Source organism: Lipotes vexillifer, unplaced genomic scaffold, assembly GCF_000442215.2.
Source record: "Lipotes vexillifer unplaced genomic scaffold, Lipotes_vexillifer_v1.1 scaffold129, whole genome shotgun sequence".
Classification (NCBI taxonomy): domain Eukaryota; kingdom Metazoa; phylum Chordata; class Mammalia; order Artiodactyla; family Lipotidae; genus Lipotes; species Lipotes vexillifer.
In genome coordinates, this window is record NW_006777287.1 from 75670 (window position 1) to 96362 (window position 20693).

General features: G+C 41.6%; 1 protein-coding gene across 1 annotated transcript in view; it reads right to left on the reverse strand.

Annotated features, from left to right (window-relative positions):
- The window catches only part of SLC9A7 (solute carrier family 9 member A7), a 141962-nt gene that overhangs the window by 24001 nt on the left and 97268 nt on the right, over nucleotides 1-20693 (reverse strand). Inside the window, exons 7-13 of the mRNA XM_007450929.1 lie at nucleotides 20392-20533; nucleotides 19329-19434; nucleotides 17981-18069; nucleotides 17775-17888; nucleotides 15402-15513; nucleotides 12334-12487; nucleotides 3873-3932 (exon numbers count right to left, since the gene is read on the reverse strand). Of these exons, the coding sequence (XP_007450991.1) occupies nucleotides 3873-3932; nucleotides 12334-12487; nucleotides 15402-15513; nucleotides 17775-17888; nucleotides 17981-18069; nucleotides 19329-19434; nucleotides 20392-20533 (777 nt within the window). The remainder of the gene's footprint in view (nucleotides 1-3872; nucleotides 3933-12333; nucleotides 12488-15401; nucleotides 15514-17774; nucleotides 17889-17980; nucleotides 18070-19328; nucleotides 19435-20391; nucleotides 20534-20693) is intronic.

A 20693-nucleotide genomic window follows, 5' to 3' on the forward strand; every position in this document is an offset into this window, starting at 1 on the left:
TCCTGCGGAGACGCAACTCTGTAGTCCCACACATATTAAGTAAAAATTTGCTTGAACTGATCACTTAGACAATGGAGAGATTTCTCACTTCCTCGGTATAGAAAATAAGATTGAAAACCCACTGAAAGCTCTTCTATACAGATGATCGTCATAAACATGAAAGGAATGACAGAATTAGAAAATCACCACTTGCCCCTCACAGTGTAATAATTGTTTTGAGACAATTTTACCAGTGGGTAAAAGGTTGTTGGGAATCTGACTATTCATATGATGTTAAAGGATCACTCTACAGGTAACTTTTTAGTTACAAAGGGAAAACAGTGCTTTGATGGAGAGACCTGGCGTCTAAAGTGATCAAATTTAACATCACTAATAAGAGGACAGCCTGACAACATGCACCACCTGATATGATGCAACAAGAAAGTATAACATCACTTTTACATTATTTTTGGCCCCCCCCAAAATGATTATCTATCTCTACTCAAGAGGAAAACAAATTTAAAAAATCCACTTTGTAGGGCATTATGCAAGACAATTATCCTGAAAATCCTGACCCCTTAAAAAAAAAAACCCTCAATGTCATAAGAGACAAAAAGGAGGAGGGGAGGATTGTTCTTGATTAAAAGAGACTAAAGGGGCTTCCCTGGTGGCACAGAGGTTAAGAGTCCGCCTGCCAATGCAGGGGACACGGGTTCGAGCCCTGGTCCTGGAAGATCCCACATGCCGCGGAGCAACTAAGCCCACGTGCCACAACCACTGAGCCTGCGCTCTAGAACCTGTGAGCCACAGCTGCTGAGCCTGAGCGCCTAGAGCCCGTGCTCCGCAACAAGAGACGCCACTGCAATGAGCAATGAAGACCCAAGGCAACCAAAAATAAATAAATTAATTTTTTAAAAAAAGAGAGAGACTACAGAGGTGACAACCAGGTCAGTCAGAGCACACAGTGGCAAGGAGCCGGGGGAGGGGCATGGAGCCACCACGGGCCTGAATTTAAAAAAAGATGACAGCTAAAGGAAACTTTAATTGGATCCTGGATCCTGTGTGTGTGTATAAAAGTCATGTTACTTTCTCAGGTGTGATAAATATACTGTGATTATGTAGAAGACTAGATTCCTAGGGGATACATGCTTAAGTATTTAGGGGTAGAAAGTCATGATGTTTATAACGTACTCTGAGGTACTCGGAAATGGTTGAGAGAGAGAGAGAAAGAGAAAATGACGCAAAAATGTATGACAAAATGTTAACAATTGGCGCATCCAGGTTAGAACTTGGATATTCATTGCTCCATTCTCTCAGCTTCTTTTACAGATTTAAAATTTTTCACAACTTAAAAACAATATTTAATTATATCTTTGGTGAAAATGTTTCACAAATATGTGAGTACAATTTTCTGTCTCTATAATTTAATCTAATTTACTAATAATGATGATTCGGGATCCTCATATTACTCCAGGGTCTGAAAAATCACAAATTGTAAAGATTCATGGACATAGGGTGCTATAATAGGTAAATAGGTAGATACAGTCTAGTAATTACACGGGTTTTTTAATCCCAGATAAACCTTAGAATATTCTGTTGAGGTTTTCCTCCTAAAAGTGAAGGGCAAGGAGAAAAATGCTAGTTAACTGAAACATATGGTTAACTAAATTCCAACCAGGACAGCCATCCTCAGATCAGGTTGTGCACATCCCCTGGAAACCTGCAGTTCTGAGCACAGGCCTACCCAGAGCCCCCATTCCTTGCTTTTCCCTCCCTCTGCCATGGCAGTTCTGATCCTTGCTGCAGCCACTTGCTACCAACTACCTGCCTGAGATGCAGCCCAACTCCTGACCTACTCAGAGCCTCCAAAGACCTCTGGGGCCCTCCCACAGGTAGAGTAACTTGGGAGGGCCCCTTGAAGGGTCTCGGAGGTCCCTGCTACTGACATAAGTGCTGAATAGGAGAAAGTAAACCTGCTTCCCAGCTTGCTACTGGGTTTTAAATGCCAAAAGAAAACAGACCAGGGGACTTGCGACACAGACCGTGTTCTGCGATTTCTTTCCCCATTCAAGGCTGTTTACTTCAGGACAATTGAATGATTACTTTTCTGGCAGGGTTGAGGGTCTCTTGGACCAATTCCCAAGGATGATAATGGACCCCTACAAAGGGCCTCACCCTTGGGGCAGGGTGTGTGGTGGTGTGCTGGGCAGCAAGAAATACCAGGTACAGTATTTTAAGTACAGTGCTTCAGAAGACTTAGGGTTCGTTAACTTTCTGAAATTCCTGGTTTCAGGAAACTGTCCACAATATATATTTCCCTCATGACCTGTTATAACGCTTTTGATCTAGGCCACTATATAAATCTAAAACTTCCGTGCTGTTTCATTACATCATATTTTAGCACTCCCCTGATACATCAGGGTTGAACTCATCTAAGCACATACAACAGTCTCTTCTTCCAGAATGAACTGATTTATCCTTACTTTCATTAAGAATAAGACAAATGTGGTAATCCCATACCAAATGAGAAAATAAAGCTATCACACTGATGTGCTCATTCTGGAATGAATACAAAAAATGAATCATTTCCCTTTTGATATAGTATGTACATTCTGATTAACCACCATATAAAATGCCATGAAATCTCAGAAATTTTAGAAGCTAGATTTAATCAACAGGTTTTTACTTTTTAATTGGAATGGCTGAGGTCCTAAATAATTTGGAGAATATGAGACATACACGTTCACACAAAACCTTGAACAACAAACAGATCATTATCTGAATTCTCTCATGTCCCAAGTGTAATAACTTGCACTTTGCCTGAGGGACCTTCCTTCTTGAAGGCTGGATATTTCAAAGGAAAGGATTTCCCCTGCTACTTAACTGGTAGTTACAGTCAGGTCTCTGAAAATGAATTTGTGTGTGTGTGTGTGTGTGTGTGTGTGTGTGTGTGTGTGTGTGTGTATTTTAAGCAGTAGAAAAAAGTGTAAATCCAGGGAACTTAAATGCTTCAATTAATTGTATGCATGTCATTACAGTTTACATTGGGGCCTGGCAATATCCCAAGATTCATGCCCCATGACAGGTACTGCTGCTTTTACCACTGTCCTCAGAGAGTAAAACACTTTCACAATGAGAAGAACAGAGTTCAAGCCTGTTTTATGTTTGATTTATCTAACAGCACCCAGAATCAGATCAGGAAGAAAGCATGCCAGTTAAAGATATGGAAAGGAAAGAAGAAACACTAAAGTCTTTACTCTGATAGCCCCAAATCACCACCCTTAGGCATAATCAAATCATAAACTTGGATGGACACTGAGAAACAAATTGCATTAGAAGAGTCTTTCATTATCTTCTGATTTAAAGAAAAATCTGTGTTTTGTATCTTCTGATTCACCATGATAAGGTACAAGTACACAAATTCATACTTAAAAAGTAAAACAGCATTGGTGCTTAATTAAAATGGTATAAACCATACCCCAGTCATGGCTGAAATACAAAATTCGAGTTCTCTTTATGACTTAAAAGCCTTGTTTACTAGATCACAAGCAGAATTTTGTGCGGAAAGTGTTTGTGGCTCTGAAAATGGGCTGCTCTTAACACTAAGCTCAGCTGTACACGGAGAGACTCGCCAACTCCAGCTTTGGTGCCACACACTGTCCAAAATGGGGCGAGGGGGGATACACTCTCAAGAACACCAACACATTAATCAGCCCAGAGGAGGGTAGAATAATTATTAACCGGACCTCCTGCCCCTTTTCGAAAAGGGGCAGACGGTTGGCGCACACGGGAAAGGAAGAAAGAGACAAACAGCATAAAGAGAAACATCTCAGGTTAGAAAGAGGAGAAAAGCCAGGCCCAGTTAATTTGCTTCTGAGGATGCCCTGTGTCACCTGAAGTACTGCCAGCGGTGTTCATTCTGGTCCTCTTCGGAGGGCTCCTCGACGCCAACTCTGGGCAGCAGAAGAAGGGAACGTGAGTGTGACGGGGACAACAGGGGAACTAGGAGCTCTGGGCACATGACCTGGACCATGTCCATCAAAGAATAAAATCCGCACCCCCTCTTAAACTGTCCCCCTGTTCTCTAAAACCCAGAGAGGCTGCTAAATTTACATCAAAAGCAACAATGTTAGCAGCCAAGTCAAATGAGGATTGATTAGGAATGAAGACAAGCCTCTCAAAATATAACGTAATGAAATCAGAGTAATAAATGCAACTCATAGAAAATGATTTCATACAATTTTTCAGGAATTCATCTGTTTTATAAAGCAAGACACATCCACACAAAAACTAGAAAACAGAAAGTTGTTATTAAACATATATTTGAAGTGTTTATACGCAGTTTTACACATATTTGACAGAAAGAACACTGTATCACTGAAAACAGCAAAATCAGAAGATACAATGGCCTTTTTTTCTAGACAAGTAATCACACTGTCCATGGGTTGTACCCGAAGGTCAGGAACCCAACTTCTGCTATTCTCTTTACCTTATGGCTTCAAGAGTTGACACGGTCTATTTTCACCTCCCTTAATAACTGCTGGGTTATTCAGACTACATTTGAATTACACCATCATACTAAGAGCAGGGTTTCACAACCTCAGCACTACTGACTGACATTTTGGGCCCTGGCCTCTACCTGCAATATACCACCAGTAGCACCCCCCTCTAGCTGGAGCAACCAAAAATGTCTCCAGACATTGCCAAATGTCCTGAGAGGGCAAAACTGCCCATAGCTGAGAACCTCTACTCTAAGTCCTGCATTCTCAGTGGGGGGTGATATAGACCCCAGGGGCATGAAAATCGGTTCTTATGGGATAAAAAATTTTTTTAGATATTACAGTGGTTTGTAGCCCTCTAAAGCACCATAGTACATAAACAGATACATAGATCTGTGGTATTAAAATTTCAGTGGAAGAGGTAGATAAAAAGAACATTTTTAAAGGCTCTTATTCAGAGGGGCAGTGATGGAAAAAAAAGGTTGAGAAACACTGTGCTAGACAATGCCCAAATACTCATGCTACTAATATGCCCTTAAAAGAGCAAGTGAGAACATGATGCTTCTTAAGGTGGTACTTTTAATTAGGTATATGTTCAGAATGTGACTTAAACCAGACTATAGTATTGAAAAATTGTAACAAATTCCAGAAAAGCAAGCTGGATTCCATTAATGTAAGATTCACTAGTAATAATAATAGTAATAGCAGCAGTATTAAGGTTATGATTAGCAATGATAATGTCATAGCTAAAATACACTAAATGCTTTCCATGTGCCAGATGGTACATTTAATGGCAGAATTCTTTATCATGTTTATTTGGTATCACATTTTATCTTCACACTGTTGTCATCCCCATTTACCCAGACAGGAAACTGAGAGCAAGAGAGGTTAAATAAGTTGCCCAAGGTCACAAAGGTAGAAAATGATGGAACCAAGATTGCAGCTGAAGCTGTTAGATCCCAGAGCCCTAGCTCTACCCCTTACAGGATATTGCCTTTGACTACAAGGTGGCGTCTTTAAATTCTCTTAAAATATCCAGTAACAAATGCTATTACATAAAGATCTCAGGGCTTCTCCCTGCCTTTATTCCTTAATTTATCTTTAAAGAGCTTTATCTTAAACTCTCAATGTGACAGGATTATACCTAGCAGAGTGACCTTACTTGTCCTTGAGTGATTGTATTGCTGCACTCTGGAGTATGAAGGTTAGCCTCTTCATTTGGCTGCCTGGGTGTATGCCATTAATGCCCCACAATCACCACCACTTCATTGGTGTGTCACTTGAAGCTGGGCCTTCCAAGAGGACAGCCACCATGCCACCAAAATGTGCTCAGGACATAGATGAGGCTCATCTGCTGAATCTGCACATCTGATGGTTTTTTCAAGTTGCCAAAATTACAACCTTTGTGAATAACAACAACTTGCTCAAGACACTAAGAAAAATAGTATGTAGTCTGTATATTACCAGAAGGCAATTTGAAGTTTGTATATTACCAGAAAGCAATTTGAGCATTTTGCCATTATGTTTTAAAATAGCAATCACATGCTCAACATCACTAATTATTAGAGAAATGCAAATCAAAACTACAACGAGGTATTACCTCACACCAGTCAGAATGGCCATCACTAAAAAGTCTATAAATAATAAATGCTGGAGAGGGTGTGGAGAAAAGGGAACCCTCCTCCACTGTTGGTGGGAATGTAAATTGGTGCAGCCACTATGGAGAACTAAAAGTAGAATTACCATATGATCTAGCAATCCCACTCCTGGGCATATATCAGGAGAAAACTATAATTTGAAAAGATACATGTGGGAGTTCCCTGGTGACCCCTGTGGTTAGGATTCTGGGCTTTCACTGCTGTGACCCCGGTTCAATCCCTGGTTGGGAAACTGAGATCCCACAACCGTGTGGTGTGGCCAAAAAACAAAACAAAACAAAAAAATACACATGCACCCCAATGTTCATTGCAGCACTATTTACAATAGCCAAGACATGGAAACAACCTAAATGTCCATCAACAGAGGAATGGATAAAGAAGATGTGATATACGAACACCCCCCCCCACACACACACACACATGAGATGGAATATTACTCAGCCATGAAAAAGAATGAAATAATGACATTTGCAGCAACATGGATGGTGAATCACTTTGCTGTACTCCTGAAACTAACATAACATTGTAATAAATTAACTATATTTCAATTTTTTTTTTTTGTGGTACGTGGGCCTCTCACTGTTGTGGTCTCTCCCGTTGCGGGACGCACAGGCTCAGCGGCCATGGCTCACGGGCCTAGTCACTCCACGGCATGTGGGATCTTCCCGGACTGGGGCACGAACCCGTGTCCCCTGCATCGGCAGGTGGACTCTCAACCACTGTGCCACCAGGGAAGCCCTCAATTTTTTTAACGGTTAAAGAAATAATAAAAAAACAAAATAGCAATCACAAAATTCCAATTTAAAAAGATAAGTTGGATTTCTGGAAAGCAGTGACCTGGCTTTGGATTTGTGGTTATATTCATTTTACATTATACACAGACTAGAAATTAGCCATGGTTAAAAGCCATAGCTGGGCTTCCCTGGTGGCGCAGTGGTTGGGAGTCCGCCTGCCGATGCAGGGGACACGGGTTCGTGCCCCGGTCTGGGAAGATCCCACATGCCGCTGAGCGGCTGGACCTGTGAGCCATGGCCACTGAGCCTGCACGTCTGGAGCCTGTGCTCCGCAACGGGAGAGGCCACAACAGTGAGAGGCCCGCGTACCGCAAAAAAAAAAAAAAAAAAAAGTCATAGCTAACTTCTAATTATTTATGGAGGAACTCCAAGTCCTACCCTGGGCTTCTGACTTCTGGGCAGCCACTTAACAGCTGATCAGGACCTCTGTCAGCAGCCTGGAGAAGTAAGAAACAACTAGGTACTGATCTTACTGAGGTCACAGATGTCAAACCACACTGAACTTCAGGGGGTTTCCGAATCATTTTAGAATAAGAACCTGGTCCACATAAATGATTCGTGGCCATTAAGTAACACCATAAGCCCAAGCTACAAAAACCAATCAGTCTCATTACCTTATTTCTGAGGGAATTTCTTTTGATGTAATCTCCGTAAATGTCAGTTTCTACCTCAAACATATCACTATTTATAGGCATCTGAAAAAAATGCAATGAACTGACACCATATGTATTTTTCACCAAAGGCACACTTTGCTTCATTACACTATCTGGGTAGAGTTGGACAGAAAGAAGGAACTAATATAGAAGCAGATTGAAATTGAAAACAGAGAAACAATACAGAAAATCAATGAAATAAAAAGCTAGTTCTTTGAAATTGATAAACCTCTAGCAAGATTGAAAGAAAAAAAAAAAGAGAGAAGATGCAAATTACCAATACTGTGTCACGAATGAAACATGGGATATCACTACAGATGTCACAGGCATAAAAACAATAATAAGGTTATGCTATGAACAACATAAACATGACAATTAGATGAAAATGACCAATTTCACAAACTGCCACAACTCACCAATATGAGATACAGCTGTTAAAGAAACTGGCTTCATAATTTATATAATAAAACTCCTGGAAAAGAAGACTCCAGGACCAGTCGGTTTCACTGGAGGATTCCATAAAACCTTCAGGAAGAATTAACACCAATTCTAAACAACCTCTTCCAGAAAACAGAAGAGTAGGAAACATGTCCCAACTCATTTTGAGAGGCCAGATTACCCTGATACCAAATCAAAGGCAGGATGAGAAAAGAACACTACAGACCGGTATCCCAAATCCTTAACAACATATTAGTTAATAGAATTCAGCAGTATGTAAAACGTTTATTTATACACCACAACCAAGTGGGGTTTAACAAGCAAGGGTGGTTCCGTATTTGAAAATTACTCAATGTAACCTATCATATTAACAGGCTAAACAAGAAAAATCATATGATCATATCAATTGATTACAGAAAAGCATTTGATAAAATTCAACATCAGTTCATGATAAAACTCTCAGAAAACTAGCAATAGATGGGAACTTCCTCAACTTGATGATGAACATCTACAAAAACCCTACAGCTAACATCACACTTACTGGCGAAAGACTGAATGCTTTCCCCTTAAGATCGGGAACAAAGCAAGGATGTCTGCTCACATCACTCTTATTTAACATAGTACTGATGGTCCTAGCCAGAGCAATAAGTTAAGAGAAGGAAATAGCACACTGGTTGGAAAGGAAAAAATGAAACTGTCTCTATTTGCAAATGATCTGATGGTCTACATAGAAAGTTCCAAAGAATTTATAAAAACAAAAACAAACTCTCCTAGAACTAATAAGTGAAATTGGCAAGGTGTCACGATACAAGGTCAACCTTACAAAAACCAGCCTTATTTCTATATCCTGGCAATGAACACACAGAAAGTGAAACTGAAGATAGAATAACATTTAAAATAGCTCAAAACAAAGAAGAAATACTCAAGACCTAACTCTAACACACACAGGCATTCTATGCTGAAAACTATAAAACACTGCTAAAAGAAATCAAAGAAGACATAAATAAATGGAGAAACGTGCCATTTTCATGGATTGGAAGACTGAATAAGGTAAAGATGTCAATTCTCCCCAAACTGATATACAGGTTTAACACAATTCCTATGAAAATCCCAGCACAAGTTTTTTTTTTAAGATGTAGACAAGCTTATTTTAAAATGTATATAGAAAGGAATTAGGAGAGCTATGACAATTTTGAAAAAGAATAAAGTGGGAGGACCCACTCTGCCTGATGCTCAAGCTTATTATATAACCATAGTTATGAAAAGTGTGGTACTGGTGGAGGTACAGACACATAAATCAACAGAGCAGAATAGAAACAGACCCAAATACATACAGCCAACTGATTTCTGGCAAAGGAGAAAAAGTAATTCAATGGAGTAAGGACAGTCTCTCTTACAAATTGTGCTGGAACAACTGGATAGCCATAGTCAAAAAAAAAAAAAAAAAAAACCTCAACCTAAACCTCATGTCTAATATAAAAATTAACTTAAGATGGATCACAGATTTAAATGTAAAGCATAAAACTAAAAAACTTTTAGAAGATAACACAGAAGAAAATCTTTGGGACCTAGGGCTTGATGAAGAGTCTTTAGACATAACACCAAAACCATGATGTTAAAAATAAATAAATAAGTTGCATTTCATTAAAATTAAAAGTTCTGCTCTATGATAGACTGTTAAAAGGGTTAAAAGACAAGCTACAGACTAGGAGAAAATATTTGCAAACCACATATCTGATAACAGACTAGTATCTAGAACAAATAAAGAATTGACAAAACTCAATTAAAAAACCAAATAATCCAATTAGAAAATGGACAAAAACCTTGAACAGATATTTCACCATTGCTTATTTGAATGGCAAATAAGCACATGAAGAGATATTCAACATCATCAGCCATGAGAAATGCAAATTAAGACCACAATGAGGTATCCCCACATACCTATTAGAACAACTAAAATAAACAAGTGTCAACACCAAATGCTGGCAAGGATATGGGAGAAACTGGATCCCTCATATGCAGTCATTTCCTGACCTCTCACCATGTGCTAGCTGTTATGTTCTAAGTGCTATATATATCCCATTAATATTTTCACAATCCAATTATTATATGTGTACATATACAGCTTGCACACATCAGGGAAAGTAGCCCACACTCCCGGCTCTGGGTAGGACTACTTCAATGGCCCTTTTTTTTTTTTTTTTTTTTTGCGGTACGCGGTCCTCTCACTGCTGTGGCCCCTCCCGTTGCGGAGCACAGGCTCCGGACGCGCAGGCTCAGCGGCCATGGCTCACGGGCCCAGCCGCTCCGCGGCATGTGGGATCTTCCCGGACCGGGGCACGAACCCGTGTTCCCTGCATCGGCAGGCAAACGCTCAACCTCTGCGCCACCAGGGAATCCCCAATGGCCCATTTTTTGAAAAGGGTTATGAGAAGTGCAAAATGTCACAAGTCAACTGTCTACTCTCAGTGGAAAGTTATTTGGTCCTGTATGTGTTGGGGGGGGGCGGTCAGAAAAGAACTTATGAAATAGCCTGAAAAACAAACACGATTTAACCAGGCTCTGAGCATCCAGGGCACCTACTGGGTAACCAGATAAATAGGAGCAGGAAGTAATCTCAGAGAGGTCACCAAATGCAAAGGTTCTCAACTCTGTGCAGGGTAAACCTCCTTTCTTGCTCTTATTCTGCTACACAGAACAAAGATGATACCATCTTATGTCTCAAGTTTAAAGCCAAAAATCTGTACATTTTCTTCTTCAGATTTCTACTTCCACAGATGAATTATTTTCCTTAATATGACTCTTGAGATTCACGCCAGGAAACTGAAATTTTAATCATCCTGAATTTTACAACATGAAAACGGTCCCTAACACAGCAAGCCTTCCGGGCAGTATAGCACAGTAGCTAAGAGTGTGCCTGGGTTCAAATCCCAGCTTGCCCACTTAAAGCTTTGTGACCTTGGGCAAGTTATTGCTCTGTGCCTCAGTTTCCTCAGCTCTAAAATGAAAATAATAGTAGTAGCTCCCTTATAGGAATGCTATGAGGATTATCTTAATGTGTACGTGTTGGCATCTCAACCAACAACTGCAGCACAAACGTTAGCTACTGTAAGACTCTTACTGATAAGCCCACCCAGGTTCTGCAGACCCACTCAGATCTGAGGCTGAGACCCACTAACCCAGAAATGGTGCAGCTGGCAGTGGCCACGCCCAGGAATCCCTGCCTCCCATCAATATAAAAGTTCCAGAAGAGGGAGACTATTCTCTCAAATCCCAGTTTTCTCCCTGACCCCAAGGATGACTGCAAGATCCTTGTCGGTTTCTCCCTCCTCCAAGCTAGGTGTACTCCGCAGCTGTCAGCCCTGAGCAAACTAACAGCCAGCAGAGAAAGAAAAAAAAACATTGCCATCTTGTGGCTTTTCAGAGAATTCTTCACACCTATGCGCCACCCAAGTCTTCTCATTCCCAGCATGTTCACCCTTTGCAGATCTGAAACTGAGGCAAGTGGCAAGAGCACTTTCGATGACGCAGAGGACACACTTAGAGCTGCAGGGACCTGGAGAAAAGGTGACAGCACGCTTTTATTTAACGTGAAGGAATACGGAGGCCGAAAGACATGAGGAGCTTGTCTTAAACCAGGGTCAGAGTTAGGCTGTGGGTCTCCTGACCCCTGTTCCAATGTCCTCTTTACTGTAAGGTGCTGGAGCTCACAAGCACAGTTTGCAATTCAAATGCTCTTAAAAAAAATCAAACTTGGGTCAATGACCCTCCATGCTGACACAGCTACAAAACCACAGGCCAGGGATGTCCATGAGGCTGCAAGAAGTGAGGGTTAGGCAGGAAATGTCACCTCTTCTGTGCACTAAAGCAAGAAGAGACGCAGCATACAGTTTCCTCCTAAAACAAAACTCTAACGACCTCCCTTTATTTCCAGCTGATGAGCTTACTTTTCAAGGCCTTAGGTTTGATTTCAAAGTAATGTGAAATGCCAGACATTGCCAGCAGCTATGTCTATTCTCTCTCCTGCAGCTTTAAGACTTTTTGAATTCTTGCCCTAATGTCACGGCACTAGCAAGGTCCAAGTGTTTCTAATTCCTTGTGTTTTTGTACCCACAAACAGTTTAATGATTTTTTTTTTCTCGTGGAAAATTCAATACTCTGAATTTTTATTTACTGTTTTTTAATTTTTAATCCTTCCCCAAACAAAACAAGAAACTATAAAAGCCTTCCATGCACTAAGCTGTATGTAACACCCCCTGCACGGGAATAGTGACATAGTTAGACACAAAACTGGCCTTGGTTTCAAACCGACCTTATATTAAGCCATGACAACATGGGCGTCGTGCCTCCACCAATGACCCAGACGGTGAAGAAGACAATGAGGAGGGTGGTTGTGAACATCATCTGGCGTGCGTAGGATGCCGTGTCTCGAATGGCCAGTGCAAATGCCATCGCTCCCCTGAGGCCTGCAGGGACCAAAGAGGAAGCTGTCCTGTCATAAGGATAAATAACAATGTGTCCTCAAATCCACTGCTGCCACCTGGGGCTAATAAATTGTATCTGCTTATGCTTCAGGAGTCCAGCTGTTTTATACAGAAAATAACTTTAAAGGAATAGGATTTCCTCCTATTTGAAGTTTTATTTTGCAAAATGGCCAAATGCAATGAGAAAAACACTGCACCGCTTTGTATAGCACATTTTAGAATAATAATACTCTTTTATTACTGAAATAATTCTCCTGCTAATAACATGAACCAAAAAGAAATATAAATAAGAAATAATCATATAAGCTCTCTAAGTCTGTAATCCAAGTACTACCCAAGCACTATACAGTCATTATAAACTTAAGAAGCAGGCTAGGTATGAGTATGTGAAATGCACAAAACAGCTCAGCATTTCCTTAGCAAAGCCAAGCCAGAGAAGTAACAATATAACCTGATCTATGTCAGGAGTTGGTGAGTTTTCTGTAAAGTGTAAGATACTATTTTAGGCTTTGTGGGCCAAGAGGAAAAACCAAAGATGTTATGTACATTCTCCCTTACATAAAAGGGAGAAAACCAATTTCCACAAAATTTTACTGACAAAAACCAAGAGCATAATAAGTACTATAAGTATAATATATAAGTGCCATGTTATAAAACTATAATAAGTAATTATAATAAGTAATAATTATTATTATAATAATGAGTTCAATTTATTGTAATCCAAGTCTACTAGTGAAAAGAACGGAATTCTTCTGGGGGTGGGAGATTTCAGTTAATTGGGTTTCAAAGTTAGTGTCCCCTATCATCAAATAGGTTGCAAATATTCATCTGTAAAAGCCATTCTTAGCCCGTGGGATAGACGAAAACAGGCAGCAACCAAATTTGCTGACCCCTGGTCTACAGCCACATTTTTATGTTCTAGAGCTTCTCTTTCTAAGCTCTTTTGTTCCTTCCCCATACCATGCTCCTAATTTGTTCTATAGTAAAGCCTTAATCCATGGTCTTTAATACCTATCTAGTATAAATTCCTATTCACCATGGGTAAGACTGTGTGTATATTATGAGAATGAAAAATTAATACTCAGTATATTTATTCACATATTTTCCCTTTTCCAATAATTTCACAATTATTTTCATTAACCTGAGAACTTCACAACAATTCACTAAAGAAGAGTGATTCAGTAACATGTACATTAAAAAACAGAGCAAAGCTGATGTTCTCTATTAATCTGTCCTAGTCAAATTTTGACACACATCTAGACCATCCTACAGCCAGCTACAACACCACTTAATATTTAAACCTTTAAATGGATGTTGTCTCAAAGAAGAAAACTTGAGGGCCAGAGAGAGACAACGTGTGCTCCATTCTTCTTTATTAGGTAAACACTGTAAGCAATATGAAGGTGAAACCTCAGGTATTTCTTTCATAGCCTTGAAGAATGAGTTCATTTTGAAAGCCAGATTTCTCCCAGCAGAAAATAATTTTGATAGGAGATATCTTTAAACAGCACTGTGTACTTCTCAGTCTTTTAGTACAGAAGATAATGAACACACTTAAAAGTTTATCTAGGTGACTGAGCTATCTCCAATTAATCTTTCTCTTTCCACTGGCATTTTTCTAATATGTATGGACGATCTGGTCTGTCATTGCCCTCCTCAGAAACCTCTGTTTCCCAGCTTCTCTTGGATAAAAGCACAACTCTTTGGCATAGCACTAGAGCTTCTCCGTGGTCTAGACTCCAGCAATGATTCTCGAAGTGTGGTCCTCAAACCAGCTGCAGCAGCAGCAGCAGCTGAGAAGATGTTAGAGATGCAAATTCTCAGGGCTCACCCCGTACCCTCAGAATCACATTCTGGTGGTGGGGCCCAGCAATCTGCTTTTAACCGGCCCAATATGTGATTCAGATGCAACCTGAAGGCTTGCGCCAGTTTACACGCAATTTCCCTTTCCAACCTCACTCTCGTTCTGCATTATCCCATGTGTCTCACATTTAAACCAGACTGCTACCCTTCCCTGAAAAAGCCACACACAGCAATGCTTTCCTGCCCTTCCAACCTGCCACCTCCTGAAATGCCACTGCATCCAAGTCCAGTTCAAAGGCTACTCCTTGGTGAAGATGGCCCTGGGCCCTGCTTTTCTTTTGTGCAATTCACTAGCCTCTCTTGTGCAATTCACCAGCCTCTCTTGGGAGAAACTTAGCTCTTTGTACACCTGTCGCCCCCCAGTGGACTGTGAGCTCCTGGAAGGAGGTGGGTTTCTGTATCCTCCACAACCTTGAAGTGTGACTTATATAATGAGGATGCTCAACAAATGTGTGTCAGAGTGAAAGGAAATCATTAAGGCGGGCTGTGTACTTAAGTGCAGATGCAAGCAAGGACTAGACAAAGCAACTGCTTTGCTGAGCAGTGCCTGCTGGTGTGATTTCAGTATGACTCTCTGAGGCCTCCAAGAACTACTGTGTGGCAGTAAAGGGCTGCTACTCACTTTGCCTCTTGTACAGCCTCTCCCCCTTCCCGGACAGAGGCACCTTTAAGGGTCACGGTGGCCTTTTGCCTATCTCCTCCCTCTGCTCTACAGAGATGCTCTTACTTGGGTCTCGTCTATAAAGTCGGATGCTTTCCACTCTCACTGCACCATCTACCTCATGCCAATTGCTCTCTCCTTTCTTATCTCCACATATTTCTTTATTGTCCTTTGTCCCTTCAGTGGCTTCTCCACTCTTCTCAGCTTTGTAGTGAAGAGGAAGCATTTGGGAGACAGTGTAAGTCAAGCAGAATTATCACAGCTGTTGTCTTCCAGTCTGGGGTTCATCTTGCTAATGTGAGTATATTTTATTTCTTTTACTCCATAGAAAGTTAATAAAACTCATTTTATTTACTTTTTTTTTTTTTTTACCTGAAAACATCATCATGTGTTGAAAATTCCAGCCAATCTTGTGCCTTCTGCCCAAGTTGAGGAAGAAGGAGAGCGGGTAGATGTGTGCAGCTCTTCCCAGGAAGATGGCAACCTGGCCGCCAGGTGGAGGTTAAGGGCCCAACAGGTTTCCAGGATGGCACTTTCACACAACCTGTGACTGAGCAGAGAATTTTAGGAATGCCATGACACCTTGCTGTGATCAGGAGAGTTGTACAGAGAAGGCAGGCTGTCTCATTTCCCGCCAAACAAGTCTCAGCAGCAAGTGGGATTCCACTGGCCAATTTTCCCAACCTCCTGGCTCACAGAGACAATTTTTGGCCTGTTAAACACACTGTTGTAACTTCTTGATTTGATTAAACTGATATGGACCAAGTCTCCGACCTACCTAAAAATGAGTCCAGAAATAAGCTAAGGTGCCGTGGCTGGGGTGGGGAGTTAAAAGAAGCAAAGAGCGTGCTGGACTCTATTGGAAGAAAAAAAAATCACAAGAAGAAAAAATTACTAACCCCTGAGTCAAACTATAAAGAGAAAGCTTGGTGGGTGAGCTTGTAAGCTTTGGTTGGAAGTAAACATCAGGGGTTTGTATGACCAGGAAGATACTACAAATAAGAGGTGGACTTACAGTATTACTACCATGAAGACATATTCATATTCCTCACAAGGATCAGCCTGGGGAGATTTCTCTGCCTAAGTGGCTAACATATCTTTCGGGAGGTAAGAGATGGAAACGGAGGAGTGTGGAAGAGGAACTCTTACTGTGCAAACCAAAGAATTCAGGGAAACCAGTCATTCGTCACTTGCTGAGTTTAGAACAGAGCCCAGCAGAGAGATGCACACTGCCCTGGTCATAGGAGGAAACCACTGGGAGCCAGAGGAACAGGGAGCTTCCGTTTCGACCAGCCGGAGCTGCAGCTGTTTCAGACAGAAGCGAGGGCGGGACTGTCTTCTGCCTTCTCTAGGATAAAATACTAACTACTTTTCTTCTTTTCTCGCTCTCTTTTTTTTCCCTTTTTGCTATTGTTTTGTTTTCTTTTTCACAGAAGGAAAGAGGTCGTGCTTATAACATTCTTTCCCAGGAGCCACGCATAAGTCCGCAAGTGGAAGTGGCCTTCAGGATTCACAGAGGCCCCGGCTCCCCCTTGAACAAGGCCCCCGTGCTGTGAACAAGGCAGCACTCTCACTATCTCTCACAGGATGCCGTGCTAAGAATACAAATCAAAATGACATGCCAGGTCTTTCTTAAGAATAAAAACACTGATCCGCTGGATCTTTAGCTCTTGGTCTGTTGAGTGTGTAAATCTAAGAAATGAGCCCCAGTTGAAGCAGATAATACTGTAACTGGCAGGACTCTGGCATGGCATTAGGCCACTGTCGCTCTCTAGCTGCTTAGTGAGTATCATTTATACCTGCACAATAAATGAGAAGCCCAGAAGAGAAAAATACTCCTTTTTGGGCAGGCCAGCATCCCAAGATCTAAGGATACCCATGAGACCTCAGAAAAGGCAAAAGGGAATAACCAGCAATAGTGGACTCCTGCTCAGAATTTGGAACACCAGGCTGAGCTGAACTGCTATAGTTCCAAGGCCCAGAAGAGTTCACTTTAACGAAAACAATAAGGATCTGAGGCCAACTGAGCAAAGCCCTCAGCTGTCCATGTACTGCTGGGCATTCGTATCTCTCCTCACTTGAGAGGAGCCAACCCCCAAAACTGTGTCTCTCTTCCAAAAACTGCTCTCACGATGGGACTAAATCAAAGAACCCAGTATTTCTCCATTTCATCTGCCCTTCCTCTCCATTTCTTTTTTTTTTTTTTTTTTTTTTTTTTTGCGTTAAAGAAAAGGGTCACCAATACGGAAGCTTGGGTGAAAGCGTTCACACTGCCTGCAGGCTGCCCTGGGCGGCCAGAGGAAGGGCTGCTTGCAACCACGTGCAGCTGAGAGCAAGAGACACAGAACCTTCAGGTCTTCCAAACGGGGAAGCTCCTGGATTGGAATTCACGTGGTGATGAGAAAAAAACAATTTGGGGGACTGATACAGGTTGCTGATTTTTAGCTCTGCTAGGAAGGGTGCTTTAAAAAACAAACTACCACCTGCCAATCACCAGTGTAACAGAAAGGCCACCTTACACAGAAAATGCAGAAAGGGCAACCCTAGAATCAACACCGGTCCTTGAAATCAAATACACTTAGCTTTATATTTACCACTTAAGCCTTCTTTTTCTCATCATAAAAATACCATGAACCAGTGCTGGCTCAGTCACCTCCCTGCCAAACCAGAAATTATTGTTGTTACAGCTTCCGCAGCAGTGGTCATCTTTCCGTGTAGAAAATGGGGGAACCAAACAAAGGATACAAAAGCTCCAATGATGAAAACGGGGCTGAAAACGTGCTTCTGGAAGGTAAACAGCGCCAGGCCCATGTAGGAGAAGATGAAGTTCTCTGCCAGGAAGTGTAACACCTCAAAGAGCTGCACGAAAAGGGAAAAGGAAGCCGTAAACCCTGTGGGTCCCCTCCCTTGTATTCGCAGGTCACTTGTGGGGACACAGGTCTCTCCCTCACCTGCTTCGTTCGACTTCTTGATTCCACCGACAGATTGTTGTAGGTGTAATGAGCTTGTGTGATTCCACAGAAAAGGACAGCTACAACGCCTGGCAAGAGAGTTTAAAAAAAAAAAAAAATCAATGGAGGGAAAAAAAGAAGCAGAAAAAAATCCTACCTGAAACAAAAAGTTAAGGTAGTCAAGCCCAGCATATCCAACTTCCTGAAAGTTTTTGAAAATTTCCTATTACTGAAAGCTCCCTCTGCCCACACTTCTCATATCAACCTTTGCTTCTCCCAACCCTGCCCTCCTTCAAAGACAAGGCCACTGATTTACCCCTTGTTCCAGTTTTAAGAGCATTCTCTCCCCTCTTCTAAACTCCTACTGAATTGGCCATCTCTATATGGCATGGCATTTAGCATTCATTCCCTCAAAGAGACTGTGAAGTGTGCACCCATCACACACTTTTGTCATATTCCTCTGTTCACTGAATGAATCAATTTAATTTCAAACCAATGCTTTATATTTTTGCATGGTCCAGGGCTTCAGACAAAATGGATCCAGAGTACTAGTCCAATTATCCTGGCCCTGATAATCTAGATTTCTGGTCAACGGTGACTATTTTGTTGTGTAAGACAATTAACACACCTGGGACTTTGCCTATATATTTACAGATGATTGTCAAGTTTTAAAGGAAGTGGGGCATATAAAGATATGCTGCAATATTTTGAAAAGACGATAAAAAGGACTTCTGAATTACCTGGATTATGTATATATAGTAACTGTACTTGAGTTTTCTAATAGAAAAATCCAATGATTTATTTTTTTCAATGAGGGAATGTGAGGAACTAAAACCACATGATCACTCACACTAATAATCTATGAAACGGGCACCATAAAAACACAGTATTGAAAAGCAATGATTAAACAGACCAAAAACAAAACAAGGAAAAATTGTGCTCACACTCATCTGAGTAGAAGCAAAATTACCTTTAAAAGGATATATATTTTGCTTGTTATTGCTACTGTTTATAAAATAACGAAGCAATCCAGGGGAGGATACAAATAAGGTGTTAATATATTCAGTAACTTTTGCAGCTAAGTATCTACTTATAGTTAGAATGAGTACTCAAAGATGTAACTGAGTTTGAAACAATAAAGCTTATCCTTTAAAAAATATGTAGCTCTGGGAAACTAAATTATTCATAAGGCAGACACCAGCCTTGCTCAGCAGTCCTCCATATGGACACTCCGTGAGTGGTTTATCAACTCTGGGCAGCAGCTATTTAAGAATTCTTCGCTCCCCTCAAGCTCCCACAGCCTCCGCCACAGTGAGGGGAAGGGTGGCCAAGGGCAGAGGAAACCCACCGGTAAACCCACAGGCTTCTGCCAAGAGGAAGGTGCTCCACGACATCAGGAAGAAGAGCGCCGTCTCCAGCAGGGGGAAGCAGTGCAGCTTGGTAAACTTGGTCACGTCAGCTCCTGTCAAGGAACTGTCTCCAGCAACAAGCATCAGGGTCACCGAGAACCACACTCTCTTAGCCCAGGACCCCTCCCTAAGGGCTACCCTTTCCCTTCAGCTCTTCCTTTGGGGCCCCAGAGCTGCTGCTTGGTTTTGAAAGTAAAGAAAATGAAGCTTCCCAGTAGAATAGAGGTTTCCAAGGGCTGGGAGAGGGGAGGATATAGGGATCATATTGTTTAATGGGCACACATTTTCTGTTGGGGATGACGAAGAAGGTTCGGGAAATAGCGGGGATGGTTACACAACACTGTGGATGCACACCTAAGGCCACTGAATTGTACACTTAAATGGTTAAATCTTAACCTGTGGAAGGCTTGCCTGCTCATTCTGCACTTTGCTTTTGTGTTGGTTGGTTTGTTGGTTGGTTGGTTTTTAAGTCAATATTGTGCAGTCCTCGGCTTAAGGAAGGCCACCTTGCTGTAATTCCCCCAGATAGTCCCTGGCTACTTACGGCCACGTTAGCCTCATATGGCCTGGAACAGTGGACAACAGCAGTCAGGCTGCGGCTAAAGTACTTCACAGCCTGCTTCCTCCCAGCCTCCTGAGAGGTGGTCCCTGATTCCCAGCCTCCTCCTGGCTCTTCCACTCTTTCAGCCCCACCCCACCTCCCAAAAAAACTGACACTTCCCCCAAGCTCCTATCTCCGACAGGTTTATAGGAAGGACAGAAAACACAAAGGTGAGGACAGAGCTAAGCCAAGAGCTACACTCTCAAACATTTTCTCAAACTCTTAGCTAGGCCATCAACTGTCATGTTTCACCAAAGGGTGACATTTCAGGAGCTCCCAGCCCCCAGTGGAACAATGAATTTAAGATTCATTTCTGAAAGGAAGAACTGAGAACTTTCTTTTCCCAAGTGCAATGCCACATAGTCATACTTAGGCAGGGGCAGAAACTACAAAAAGGATATTAGAGCAGTCACAACACCAGTCACAGCTCCCATGGTAAAAGAGCCACTAAATATACCTAGAAAAATGCCAACTGACTTAAAAAAGGCAGCAGCATCAAAGGCGTGAGTGTTCAGCCCCGCTGGCTGGTAGGCAACAATAGACCTGGAGTTTAAAGAGAGAGTTAAAAAACGCTAAGCTGGTTTTACACCATGGTACTTACAAATATCGACAAACATAGGTATCTACACTCTGCAGAGCACTCCCCGTGGTGTATTCATTTAATTTAATCTGCAGTCACCATGTTATGATGGTATCGGCATTC